This window comes from Crotalus tigris, unplaced genomic scaffold (genome assembly GCF_016545835.1).
Source record: "Crotalus tigris isolate CLP2741 ecotype Arizona unplaced genomic scaffold, ASM1654583v1 scf7180000018306.2785112, whole genome shotgun sequence".
NCBI lineage: Eukaryota > Metazoa > Chordata > Lepidosauria > Squamata > Viperidae > Crotalus > Crotalus tigris.
Genome location: NW_024096934.1, coordinates 478,090 through 492,500, shown reverse-complemented (window position 1 = coordinate 492,500; position 14,411 = coordinate 478,090). Strand labels below are relative to the sequence as shown.

At 44.6% G+C, this 14,411-nt stretch overlaps 1 protein-coding gene across 1 annotated transcript in view; it reads left to right on the top strand.

Annotated features, from left to right (window-relative positions):
* The window catches only part of VMP1 (vacuole membrane protein 1), a 156,160-nt gene that overhangs the window by 78,783 nt on the left and 62,966 nt on the right, over positions 1-14,411 (top strand). Inside the window, exon 7 of the mRNA XM_039350001.1 lies at positions 6,572-6,703. Coding sequence (XP_039205935.1) covers positions 6,572-6,703 — 132 coding nt within the window. The remainder of the gene's footprint in view (positions 1-6,571; positions 6,704-14,411) is intronic.

Sequence of the window (14,411 nt, the reverse complement as noted above, 5' to 3'; positions counted from 1 at the left end):
GTGGTATTAACACTTTGCCCGATCTTGATTCTATCCCTCTGTCAATGCAGCCCAGCACTGTGTTGGCCTTTTTGGCAGCTGCAGCACACGGCTGGCTCATATTTAAGTGATTGTCCACTAGGACTCCGAGGTCCCTCTCACACTTAACTACTATTGAGCAAGGTACCCCCTATACTATACCTGTACATTTGGTTTTTCCTGCCTAAATGTAGAACCTTACTTTTTTCACCATTGAATTTCATTTTGTTAGATAGCGCCCAGTGTTCAAGTCTCCTCCTGTATTTTAAGCCTGTCTTCTGGAATATTGGCTATTCCTGCCAGCTTGGTGTCATCTGAAAATTTGATGAGTTCCCCATCTATCCCCTCATCCAAATCATTGATGAAGATGTTGAAGAGTACTGGGCTGGCTGGAGAATTCTGGGAGTTGAAGTCCACACTTCTTTAAGTGGCTAAGATTGATAAAGACTGATTTAGACCGCAGAGACCAATACTTGGATGATGGCTTTTGCGGCGGATATTCGCGGTGTCGGCAAAATGGCAGTTGGTGACTGATGAATCGCAGGGATCGGGCTCCCGTGTTCAGGCTTTACTCCCAAAGTTGGAATTTGCTTAAATGCTGCCTTGGCTTAATTGAATTTCATGGGCTTGTAGTCAATTTCCGATGAGATCATGGTACGGTCGGTCACTCACACGGAACTCAGGAGAGAAAAAGGCAAGATGCGAAGATGATAAACAGGACCGGTTTTATTGAACCTCCGTTTCAACCTAATCGTCCCTTTTCAGGATGCTAAAACTATACTGGTTTTTATTGGCGCAATCTAAAGCTTTGCTGATTTCAGTAGCAGAAATAAGCGGTGCCGTTACCAAAATGTCTCTCCTATCACTGGATTTTGTTTCTTTCCCAGTAATTAATCAAGTCTAACTTTCCCATGGCGGTGAAGCAGTTGCGCAGCTCCAAACATAGTGCTTACTGCTTTACAGGTAGTCCTCAATTTACAGCCATTCTTTTAGTGACCGTTTGAAATTACAGTGGCGCTGAAAAAAGTGACTTAAGAACATTTTTCACACTGAACGACCCTTGCAGCATGCCCATGGTCATGTGATCAACATGCAGAAGCTTGGCAACGGACTCATATTTATGACAGCCCCAGTGTCCTGGGGTAGGGGGGTCACACGATCCCCTTTTGTGACCTTCTGACAAGCAAAGTCAATGGGGAAGCCAGATTCACTTAATAACCGTGTTAAGGTTGACTCAATCTTCCATCCTTCCGAGGTCGGTAAAATGAGGACCCAGATTGTTGGGGGCAAAATGCTGACTCTGTAAACCGCTTAGAGAGGGCTGTAAAGCTCTGTGAAGCAGTATATAGGTCTAAGTGCTATTGCTATTGCTTCCTTTCTTCCTTTCCTTCTTTCCCTCCCTCTCTTTTCTCCTTCCCTCCTTCCTTTCTTTCCCTCCTTTTTCTCCTTCCTTCCTTCCTTCCTTCCTTCCTTCCTTCCTTCCTTCCTTCCTTCCTTCCTTCCTTCCTTCTAACGGTGGCACAAAGTTTAGAATGCAGTATTGCAGACTGACTCTGCCCACTGCCAGGAGTTCGATCCTCACCAGCTCAAGGTTGACTCAGCCTTCCATCATTCTGAGGTTGGTAAAATGAGGACCCAGATTGTTGGGGGCAAAATGCTGACTCTGTAAACCGCTTAGAGAGGGCTATAAAAAGCCCTGTGAAGCGGTATATAAGTCTAAGTGCCATTGCTATTGCTACTGACTCAATAACTGTTGTAAAACACTTTAAGTGGGGCAAGAAAGGTCCCCAAAGGTGGCAAATCTCACTTAACTACTTGTCTTGCTTAGCGGTGGAAATTTTGGCTTCAACTGTGGTTGCAAGCCAAGGATTACCCGTGCGTAAGAGTTTTTGTAAAAGGCCCAAGATTGAAAATAAACACTGCTTCCTTGTGGTTGGTAGAAATCTACAGTTTGCCTTCGATGGAGGTCTTGCTGAATCCGGAAGGGTTTTTTGGGGGGGTCAACCTTGGATCATTTGAACCCCCCCCCTAGCTGTCCTGTTGCTTGTAGAGGGCAGCAAAGCCAATAATGATCTACAGGTAGTCCTTGACTCATAACTACAATTGAGAATTTCCATTGCCAAGCAAGGAGGCTCTTCAGTAAAGGTTCGCTTCACAACGCCTTGGTAAGGTCACACTTGGAGTACTGCATCCAATTTTGATCACCACGATGTAAAAAAGAGGTTGAGACTCTAGAAAGAGTGCAGAGAAGAGCAACAAAGATGATCAGGGGGACTGGAGGCTAAAACATATGAGGAACGGTTGCTAGAATTGGGTATGTCTCGTCTAATGAAGAGAAGGACAAGGGGGGACATGATAGCAGTGTTCCAGTATCTCAGAAACTGGACTGGACTGGACATTTCAGACCACCTTTGCCTGAGATGGTATAGGTTCTGCTGCTTAAGCAGGGGACTGGACTAGTAGACCTCCAAGGTTCCTTCCAGTTTCTATTCTATTCTATTCTATTCTATTCTATTCTATTCTATTCTGTAATTCTATTCTATTCTGTAATTCTATTCTATTTTATTCTGTAATTTTATTCTATTCTGTAATTCTGTTCTATTCTGTAATTCTATTCTATTGTTGTTGTTAATTGCGAAGTCGTGTCCGACCCATCGCGACCCCATGGACAACGTTCCTCCAGGTCTTCCTGTCCTCTACCATCTTCTGGAGTCCATTTAAGTTCACACCTACTGCTTCAGTGACTCCATCCAGCCATCTCATTCTCTGTCGTCCCCTTCTTCTATTGCCCTCAATCTTTCCCAGCATTAGGCTCTTTTCCAGTGAGTCCTTCCTTCTCATTAGGTGGCCAAAGTATTTGAGTTTCAACTTCAGGATCTGGCCTTCTAAAGAGCAGTCAGGGTTGATCTCTTCTAGGACTGACCGGTTTGAACGCCTTGCAGTCCAAGGGACTCGCAGGAGTCTTCTCCAGCACCATAGTTCAAAGGCCTCAATTCTTTGGCGCTCAGCCTTTCTTATGGTCCAACTTTCACAGCCATACATTGCAACTGGGAAAACCATGGCCTGGACTATACGCACTTTTGTTGGCAGGGTGATGTCTCTGCTTTTTAGTATGCTGTCTAGATTTGCCATAGCTTTCCTCCCCAGGAGCAAGCGTCTTTTAATTTCTTGGCTGCAGTCCCCATCTGAGGTGATCTTGGAGCCCAGAAAAATAAAATCTGTCACTACCTCCATTTCTTCCCCATCTATTTGCCAGGAATTGAGAGGGCCGGATGCCATGATTTTGGTTTTCTTAATGTTGAGTTTCAAGCCAACTTTTGCACTCTCCTTCTTCACCCGCATCAAGAGGCTCTTTAGTTCCTCTTCACTTTCTGCCATTAGAGTGGTATCATCTGCATATCTTAGGTTGTTGATATTTCTCCCGGCAATCTTAATTCCAACTTTTGATTCATCTAGCCCTGCCTTTCTCATGATGTGCTCTGCATATAAGTTAAATAGGCAGGGCGACAGTATACAGCCTTGCCGGACTCCTTTTCTAATTTTGAACCAATCAGTGGTTCCGTGTCCAGTTCTCACTGTTGCTTCTTGACCCACATATAGGTTTCTCAAGAGACAAATGAGATGGTCTGGTACTCCCATCTCTTTAAGAACTTGCCACAATTTGTTGTGATCCACACAATCAAAGGCTTTTGCATAGTCAATGAAGCAGAAGTAGATGTTTTTCTGGAACTCCCTAGCTTTCTCCATGATCCAGCGTATGTTGGCAATTTGATCTCTAGTTCCTCTGCCTCTTCGAAATCCTGCCTGTACTTCTGGTAGTTCTCGATCCACATACTGCTGGAGTCTAGCTTGTAGGATTTTAAGCATAACTTTACTAGCATGTGAAATGAGTGCAATGGTGCGATAGTTTGAACATTCTTTGGCATTGCCTTTCTTTGGAATTGGAATGTAAACTGACCTTTTCCAATCCTGTGGCCACTGTTGAGTTTTCCAAATTTGCTGGCAAATTGAGTGTAGCACTTTTACTGCATCGTCTTTTAAGATTTTGAATAGCTCAGCTGGAATACTGTCACCTCCACTAGCTTTGTTGTTGCTCAGATTTTCTAAGGCCCATTTCACTTCACATTCTAGGATGTCTGGTTCGAGGTCAGTGACCATCTCATTGTGGTTATCTGGGATGTTAAGCTCATTCTTGTATAGTTCTTCTGTGTAGTTTTGCCATCTCTTCTTAATCTCTTCTGCCTCTGTTAGGTCTCTGCCATTTTGGTCCTTTATCATGCCCATCTTTGCATGAAACGTTCCCTTCATATCTCCAATTTTCTTGAAGAGATCTCTGGTCCTCCCTATTCTGTTGTTTTCTTCTATTTCTTTGCACTGTTCATTTAAGAAGGCATTCTTATCTCTTCTAGCTACTCTCTGGAATTCTGCATTCAATTGGGTGTATCTTTCTCTTTCTCCTTTGCCTTTCGCTTCCCTTCTTTCCTCAGCTATTTGCAAAGCTTCCTCAGACAGCCATTTTGCTTTCTTGCATTTCTTTTTCTTTGGGATGGTTTTAGTTGCTACCTCTTGTACAATGTTGCGAACTTCCATCCATAGTTCTTCAGGCACTCTGTCTATCAGATCTAATTCCTTAAATCTATTTGTCACCTCTACTGTATATTCATCAGGAATATGATTTAGTTCATATCTGAGTGGCCTAGTGCTTTTCCCTACTTTTTTCAATTTAAGCCTAAATTTTGCAACGAGAAGCTCATGATCTGAGCCACAGTCAGCTCCTGGTCTTGTTTTTACTGACTGTATAGAGCTTCTCCATCTTTGGCTGCAGAGCACATAGTCAATCTGATTTCTATGTTGACCGTCTGGTGATGTCCATGTGTAGAGCCGTCTCTTGGGTTGTTGGAAAAAAGTGTTTGTTATGACCATTGTATTCTCTTGACAAAATTCTATTAGCCTGTGCCCTGCTTCATTTTGTACTCCAAGGCCAAACTTGCCTGTTATTCCAGTTATCTTTTGGCTTCCTACCTTAGCATTCCAATCCCCCATGATGATAAGGACATCATTTTTTGGTGTTAATTCTATAAGGTGCTGTAGGGCTTCATAGAACCGGTCAATTTCATCCTCTTCAGCACCAGTGGTTGGGGCATAGATTTGGATTATTGTGATATTGAATGGTTTGCCTTGGATTCGAATTGAGATCATTCTGTCATTTTGGGGATTGTATCCCAGTATTGCTTTTCCTATTCTTTTATTGACTATGAAGGCTACTCCATTTCTTCTGAGGGATTCTTGCCCACAGTAGTATACCTGATGGTCATCTGAGTTAAATTCACCCATTCCTGTCCATTTTAGTTCGCTGATTCCTAAGATGTCGATGTTCAATCTTGTCATCTCTTTTTTGACTATGTCTAGCTTGCCTTGATTCATGGATCTTACATTCCAGGTTCCTATGGAGAAAAAATCTTTACAGCATCGGACTTTCCTTTCACCACCAGATATATCCACAGCTGAGCGTCCTTTCGGCTTTGGCCCAGTCGCTTCATTCTTTCTGGCGCTACTAGTACTAGTCTTCTGCTCTTCCCCAGTAGCATATTGGACACCTTCCGACCTGAGGGGCTCATCTTCCAGCGTCATATCTTTTTGCCTTTTAGTACTGTCCATGGGGTTTTCATGGCAAAGATACTGGAGTGGTTTGCCATTTCCTTCTCCAGTGGATCACATTTTGTCAGAACTCTCTGCTATAACCTGTCCGTCTTGGGTGGCCCTGCACGGCATAGCTTATAGCTTCATTGAGTTACGCAAGCCCCTTCGCCACGACAAGGCAGTAATCCATAAAGGGGAATTCTATTCTATAATTCTATTCTATTCTATAATTCTGTTCTGTAATTCTATTCTATTCTATTCTGTAATTCTATTCTATTCTGTAATTCTATTCTATTCTATTCTGTAATTCTATTCTATTCTTTAATTCTATTCTATTCTATTCTGTAATTCTGTTCTATTCTATTCTGTAATTCTATTATATTCTATTCTATAATTCTATTCTATTCTATAATTCTATTCTGTAATTCTATTCTGTAATTCTATTCTATTCTGTAATTCTATTCTATTCTATTCTGTAATTCTATTCTATTCTATTCACCCAATTTTACCTTTTTTGCCATGGTTGTTAAGCGAATCCCTGCAGATGTTAAGTGAACCATACGGTTGCTAAGCGAATGTGGCTTCTTCCATTGACTTAGCATGTCAGGAGCCAGCTACAATTAGCAGTCACATGACCCTGGGATGCTGCAATGGATGTAAAAAAACATGCTGTTGCCAAGTACCCAGATTTTGATCCCATGACCTTGGGAATGCTACCGTGGTTGTAAGTGTGAGGACCGGTTGGCTGTATATCTCTTTTCCAGTGCCGTTGTAATTTTAGTGTCGCAGTCGCTAAATGAATGGTTGCAAGTGGAGGTCTACTTGTATTCCCAGTTCCGGGGAAAGATTATTCAGAGAAGAAACTGAAGATTTTTTTTTGACACCCTCCTGTCTCCTGCACTTTCTCCTCCAGGGTGCTGGAACAGCCATTGGGGAGCTGCCTCCGTACTTCATGGCCAGAGCAGCCCGACTGTCCGGAACTGAGCCAGATGACGAGGAGTACCAGGAATTTGAGGAGATGCTAGAACACGCACAGGGTGCACAGGTAAGGAATCCACAGTACAAAAGCACGCCACGGACAGCGCGATGGCAGTGGTTCCCGGTGTGCCCTGTGACACACCACATTATTGTGGCACCTTTAATGTATCAATCAATGAATTAATCAGAGTAGAGCTGGAAGGGACCTTGGAGGTCTTCTAGTCCAACCCCCTGTTCAGGCAGGAGACCCTATACCAGAGGTCCCCAACCTTTTGGGCACCAGGGACCAGTTACATGGAGAAAGGTTCTTCCACGGACCGGAGAGTGTGTGGTTTTGCGTGCTGCCTGCATCCACGGATGGGGCTTTGCTTGTATGTGCGGACCAGTTGCTGGCATGCCGCGGCCCGGTGCTAGTCCACAGACTGGGGGGTTGGGGACCCCTGCCCTGTACCATTTCAGACAGATGGCTGTCCAGTCTTTTCTTCAAAACCTCCAGTGATAAAGCACCTGCAACTTCTGGAGGCAGGTTGTCCCACTGGTTAGTTGTCCTCGCTGTCAGGAAGTTTCCCCTTAATTCCAAATTGCTTCTCTCCTTGATTAGTTTCCATCCATTGCTTCTTGTCCTTCCTTCAGGTGCTTTGGAGAAAAGGTTGACCTGCTCCTCATTGTGGCAGTCCCTGAAATACTGGAATACTGCTATCCTGTCCCCCCTAGTCCTTCTTTTCTCTAGACTAGCCAAACCCAAATCCTGCAAGCGTTCTTCATATTGGTATGTTTTAGTTTCCAGGCTCTTAATCATCTTAGTTGCTCTGCTGGCACTTTTTCCAAAGTCTCAACATCTTTTTTGTAATGTGGAATCCAAAACTGGATGCAGACTTTGGACCCTTTTATATGAGAGTCAAGGTTAAAGATGCTGAGCTTGTTAGCTGGAAAGCTGATAAGCCGGGTTCGAAACCTGAGCGCTGCGAGACAGGGTGAGCTCCTGTTCCTTACCCCAGCTCCGACCGACCTAGCAGTTTAAAAGCCTGCAAATGGAAGTAGATGAATAGGTACCATTTTGGTAGGAAGGTAACAGCGTATAGCCGTGCCGTAAGGACCCACCCCACTTTGCATCTTAAGAAGACAGAACTCTTGGAATAATTCTTCCAACAGGAATCCTTTATTAAGAGAAAATGGTTGCAGGGGTTCTAGACAGGACTTGGGGTCCAAGCTCTCCCATTCAAGGTTTTAAGGGGTTTCCCAGTAGCCCCACCCAATCACCACCTTCTTCCAGCGACAGTCTCAGGCATTACACTCCCACCCCCTTTTCCTTACTGCCGGCTGGATGGAGACTTCAGAGAAAACTACATGAAAGGTAATAGCCCCCTTTCTTATGATTAGGCCTTTTTGGTGCTATCCACATTCAATCCCTTTGAAATTGTACCGAAGGAAGTGAGGGCCATAAAGCCCCTTTGTTCACCCCCTTCCCTTCATTGTATGACAGAATCCAGAGAAGGCAGAAATGGGGTTTTCTATAATTTATAACTAGAGAAGAAATATAATTGGATTCTGACACGTGCTTCCACATGACCACAGAAATGTCTCCAGACAACTCTGGCTCCCTCGACTGAGAAACAGATGAGTACCCCCATCCCCCCCCCCCCCCCACTAGAGTTAGACATGACTGGACAGAGGAAACCTTTATCTAGCTAACAAAATGAAATTCAATGGTGAAAAAAGCAAGGTTCTACATTTAGGCAAGAAAAACCAAACGCACAGGTATGGTATAGGGGATACCTTGCTCAATAGTAGTAACTGTGAGAGCGACCTCGGAGTTCTAGTGGACAATCACTTAAATATGAGCCAGCCGTGTGCTGCAGCTGCGAAAAAAGCCAACACAGTGCTAGGCTGCATTAACAGAGCAATAGAATCAAGATCACGTGAAGTATTAATACCACTTTACAAGGCCTTGGTAAGGCCACACTTGGAATACTGCATCCAGTTTTGGTCACCACGATGTAAAAAAGATGTTGAGAGTCTAGAAAGAGTACAGAGAAGAGCAACAAAGATGATCAGGGGACTGGAGGTTAAAACATATAAAGAACGGTTGCTGGAATTGGGTATGTCCAGTTTAACAAAGAGAAGGACGAGGGGGAACATGATAGCAGTCTTCCAGTATCTCAGGGGCTGCCCCAAAGAAGAGGGAGTCAAGCTATTCTCCAAAGCATCAGAAGGCAGGACAAGAAGCAACAGATGGAAACTAATCAACGAGAGAAGCAACCTAGAACTAAGGAGAAACTTCTTGACAGTTAGAACAATTAACCAGTGGAACAACCTGCCTCCAGAAGTTGTGAATGCTCCAACACTGGAAGTTTTTAAGTAGAGACTGGACAGCCATTTGTCTGAAATGGTATAGGGCCGTGGTGGCGAACCTATGGCACGCGTGCCAGAGGCGGTATGCAGAGCCCTCTCTGTGGGCACGCGCACCGTCACCCGAGTCCTAGGCCTTCAGCTGGGTTTTATAAAACCTTTTTGCTTTAGGCCTCTGCCGCTGTGTGCAAAAAAAAGAAAAAAAGGTTCAATCAATCACTCAATTTCAACTTCTCGTGGGGAAAAAAAAAGATCTCACAAAGTTGGAATGGATTGATTGAACTTTTTAGTCTCACCCAGTCTGCCGTTACCACCGCAACCACGGCCACCCAATGGGCCATGCCCACCCAATGGGCCACGCCCACCTGGCACCCGACGATACATACGTGGGTTTTGGGTTGCAGTTTGGGCACTCGGTCTCTAAAAGGTCCGCCATCACTGGTATAGGGTTTCCTGCCTGAGCAGGGGGTTGGACTAGATGACCTCCAAGGTCTCTTCCAACATTATTATTATTATTATTACTACTGCCAGTACTACTACTACTATTATTATTATTATTAGTTGAGAGTCAGGTAATGGTTAAGGTGTTAGCGGCCACAGAGTGACTTGGGTGAGAACTGAGAAGCCACATAAACTCCCTGGAGGACTTTGGGCCATTGACCCTCAACCTGAGGACTTTGGGCTGGTGACTGTCCACCTGGGGGATTTTGGACCACTGACCTCATCCTGGAGGACTTTGGACCATTGACCTCTACCTGCAGGACTTTCGATCAGTGATCTCAACCTGGGGACTTTGGGCCATTGACCCTCAACCTGGGGACTTTGGGCTGGTGACCGTCCACTGGGGTGAGCTCACTTTGGACCCGTGAGTCACAGCTCCAGAACCAGGTAGGATGGTGGGGAAGAAATGCTACATGCCCTTGGCATAGTTTCAGATTGTAGTCTCCCCTAAGCCCCCAAATGTTCCCAAAGAATCTTGGCCCAGTTGATCAGTTTCGGTCCCAGATCCCGTGAAAGAGTTGGACAAGGAATGGGGAGACCCAGACGCCCGTTCTGCCTTAGCCACCGAAACTTCCTACAGGACCCTGGGCCAATCCCTCCCTCTCAGCCAGAGAAGCGGTGTGGGTGGTGGGAAGGAACCGGCTTAGGTGGGGTGATCCTGGTTCTTTTTCCCCCTTCAGCCTGAGGGATATTTGGCCAGTGATTCTCTTGGCTTAGGCCAGGGCTCTTCAAACTCGGCCCTTTGATGACTTGTGGACTTCAACTCCCAGAATTCCTCAGCCCGGCATGCTGGCTGAGGAATTCTGGGAGTTGAAGTCCACAAGTCATAAAAGGGCTAAGCTTAAAGAGCCCTGGCTTAGACCAGTGGTTCTTAACCTTTTTGAACGAATTGCCCCCTTGAGCCAATGAGGAAGTTGTCATCGCCCCCCTCCCCCAACATAACCTCTCAGTCACAATATAGGAAATAATTCTTCAATTTATGCAAACACTTTTTTTGTGTTCTTTAAAATTATCATCAGGACATATCGATGCAAATAATTTATTTCCAGTCTTTTCCCCATATCTCCCATATTCTGGCCAATGGCGCACCACTGTATGGGTAGAGGCTACTGCGCAACGCGCATGAAGATAAGTGATGCGTATTCACATATGTACGGCGTTCTGTGCTGAAGCTAGCTGGAGGAACATTTGAAAACACAATTCAATCCACTAATAGCGAGCGATTTGATGTTTTTGTACGACAGATATACAGCCATTCACTGCACGAAAAAGTCTCAAAAGTGTACCCAAAACGTCTCACTCTATTGCCCCCATATCACCCCTTTTTCGTTCCTTCACCCCCGCGTTGCCCCTTTTCATTCCATCGCCACTTTGAAAAATGAAATCGCCCCCTGGGGGGCAATATCGCCCAGTTAAGAACCACTGGCTTAGACCAATATTTTCTCACCCTCAGCAACTTCAAGATATGTGGACTACAACTCCCAGAATCCCTCGCTGAGGGATTCTGGGAGTTGGAAGCCCACACGTCTTCAGTGGGTTTCAACCGGGTTAGTCTGGGGGACTGTCTTGTGGTGGAACTGGTAAAAATGGCTGGCCAATAAATTTAAATCAATGCATAATCCTCACCATAATTGCCCTGAGGAATGGAGACTAATAACGAAGCGCACATTGGCGAATAGGACCCTGAGCTGGATTGTGTTGACTCCGATTGTGTACCAATCTTGATGTGCTCTTTTTTTTTGGGGGGGGGGAATTGTGTCCTTGATTTCCTGCTGTCTCTGGAGAGAACCACACTTTACTGGAAGTCACCAGAGATCTGTGGGCCAGCCACATGCATTAATCCCCCGGCGAAGAAAGTTTGCACGTGAATCCTGCGGAAAGGGAGCCAGAGGGAGCCGCAGGAGCAGCCTGGTGTCATTCTTCTCGGGTCAGCTCCTGGGCGGCTGTGCTCGCTGGCCCTTGCTCTGTGTGGAGCAGTCAAGGCCCTTCTCTTTGTTTACTCCTGCCCAGTTCTCTCCAGTCTTCCCCCTTGACGAAGCAGAAATGTTGAAAGGGGTTATGGCATATCCTAAACTTCAAAGGGACTGAAGATTGCAGATCAAGTTATTTATCCAGGGAGCCTGGACTTACTTGCTTACTTACCCTTCCTTCCTTCCTTCCTTCCTCCCTCCCTCCCTCCCTCCCTCCCTCCCTCCCTTTTTTCTTTCTTCTCGATCTCTCCAACTTTCACTTCTTCCTCACTTCCCATTCTTTCTTTCTCTCTCTTCTTTCTTCTTTCTTTCCTTTTTTCTTTCTCTTCTCCTTTCCTCCCTCCCCGTTTCTTTCTTTCTCTCTTTCATACTTTTTTGCTTCTTTCTTTCTTTCTTTCTTTCTTTCTTTCTTTCTTTCTTTCTTTCTTTCTTTCTTTCTTTCCTTTTCTCTCCCTTCTTTCTCTTCTTCCTCCCCACTAGTTCTTTCTCTCTCTCTTTCACACTTTTTCGCTTCTTCCTCTCTTTCTTCTCTTTCCTTTCTTTCTTTCTTTCTGTCTGTCTCTTTCTTTCCTTCTTCTCTCTCCCTTCTTTCTCTTCTTCCTCCCCACTAGTTCTTCTCTCTCTCTCTTCCACACTTTTCACTTCTTCCTCTCTCTTTCTTTCTTTCTGTCTGTCTTTCCTTCTCTCTCCTTTCTTTCTCTTCTTCCTCCCCACTAGTTCTTTCTCTCTCTCTCTTTCATACTTTTTCGCTTCTTCCTCTCTCTCTTCTTCTCTTCCCTCTTTCTTTCTCTTTCTTTCTTTCTTTCTTTCTTTCTTTCTTTCTTTCTTTCCTTCTTCTCTTTCCATTTTTCTCTTCTTCCTCCCCACTAGTTCTTTCTCTTTCTCTCTTTCACTTTTTCGCTTCTTCCTCTCTCTCTCTTCTTCTCTTCCCTCTTTCTTTCTTTCTTTCCTTCCTTTTTTCTCTTTCTTTTTCTTTCTGGCTTTCTTTCCTTCGCTTCTCTCTCCCTTCTTTCTCTTCTTTGTCTCCACTAGTTCTTTCTCTCTCTCTCTCTCTCTTTCTCCTCTGAACATTTTGCTGATTGTGGTTAGTCTGGCCATCACATGGTTTCTTTGAAAATTCCCCCTCCCCTCCATTTCCAGTAAACTGTTTGAACAGAGATGACTCAGTATGAAACCAGCTTCCCTGTAACCACAGGACTTGTCAAAAGAATTTGTCAACGTGGACTGGGGTTGAGAAGGGGGGACTGTGTGTGTGTGTGTTTCTCACATTCAACTTCAGCTTCTGTCTCTTTGGGTTAATAATTACATCATGGATTCCTAGGAATCACTTCCTGTCAAGGAGAAATGGATGGGCAGTATTTGTAATGGGTTAAATGTCATTTTAAATGACGAACTCTGGGGTTAGAGGACACCTTAGAAGAATCTCTTGAAAGTTTTTTAGACTTGTGCATTTATGGAAACTTGCTTTTTTTTTTTTCCTTTTGGAATTGAGCTTTGCTTCAGTCTTTGTGCGTTGCCCCAACAAAGAACACAAAGTCCATTGGCCACACCCTGCCTAGTTTTAATTTTAAAATCTTCACGCGTGATAGGTGAACGGTTGGAAAAATGGAACGGTTTAGCAGGCGGAGCTCCCAGCTGATGGACTTGGCGGGAGCAGTGCTGTGTTTGTGGATAAATTGTTTGTATTTATTTTTTTTATACGAATCTTTCCCTCCCCCCCCCCTTTCCAACTAGAACAATCAAGGCAGTAAACCCACTGTAAGCTCTCATAAAATAACAAAAGGAGTCCTTAAATACTATTTAAAGAATAAAGAGTATTGTAAATAGTATCAGGATAAAAAAAAAATGCGGTAGCAATAAAAATCTTTAACTGGATCCATCACCAGAGGCAGGCTTTAAGGATAGCAAATTATCAACCTAATAAAAAAAGAGAAGTAATTTTGAGAAGATTGGCAAATTTCCTACCAAGCTTTAGGGTGAGTGTTCTTTAATTTGTTGGTTAGGTATGTAGCCTCTTGTGCTATGACTTTTGTGTGCTGACTTACCTGGTAGTTTCTAAACTAGAATGATTAAAAAGGCATGAATTTATCTTCTGCATTTCATAACGGAAGAACATTGGGAACCAGAATCCCTGGGAGAAATTTGCAACAAGAAGCGGCATGCTGGCAAAAATTAAATTAAATTAAATTAAAACAGCCCTTCAGCCAATTTCTTGTCTCTGTTGGGGTTGACATCCCACTTTTAGCATTGCATGTTAGGTGTTCCTAGCCAGTGGAGGCTCTTTCCATAAGCCATGATGAAGCAAACATCAGAGGTTTGAATCCTATTTCGCCAAGTCATTTTTTCAGAGAGTTGCTTTATTTTGATTGACTCCCGGCTGAGATCCTTTTGGGAGGCGACGCTGGCCAGCCAGAAAGATGATCCAGCAGTGTTCACCGTCTGGATGTGTCTGTGCGGGCACGTGAGTGGGTGTGCCGTTGCACAACCCACCTATGGAAAGCGTGCTGGGCACCTGGAACAAGTTATGTGCTTCGTCGGGATCCTGATTAGTTCAGAATTACACGCTGGATGTTCTCGGGCTGTATGTAATTCTTCCCGCAGCCAAGCTTCTGATTCTCACACGGTATAAAAAGCTAGTCCAGTTGGCTTCTGAAATCTTTCTACACACACACACACACACACACACACACACACAGACTTCAGAGCCTCTCCCCGTTGCCAGACAGCATGACTTGGTTACTTATTCCTTGCTTGCCAGCCGTGGCTTTTCTTAAAATAGTTTGCAAGCTGGCATCACAAAGGCATCGTTGGAAAGACGATGGGGAACGAGGGACCCTATTGGAGAAACAGGAAGTTCTCCTTCTGGGCTGTTCCCCTTCCCTTCCCCGATTTGGACCCAGCGCTTGGATTCCCCCCCCCCCAATCCCTCCCTTAACACTGTTCCTTCTTCGTCTT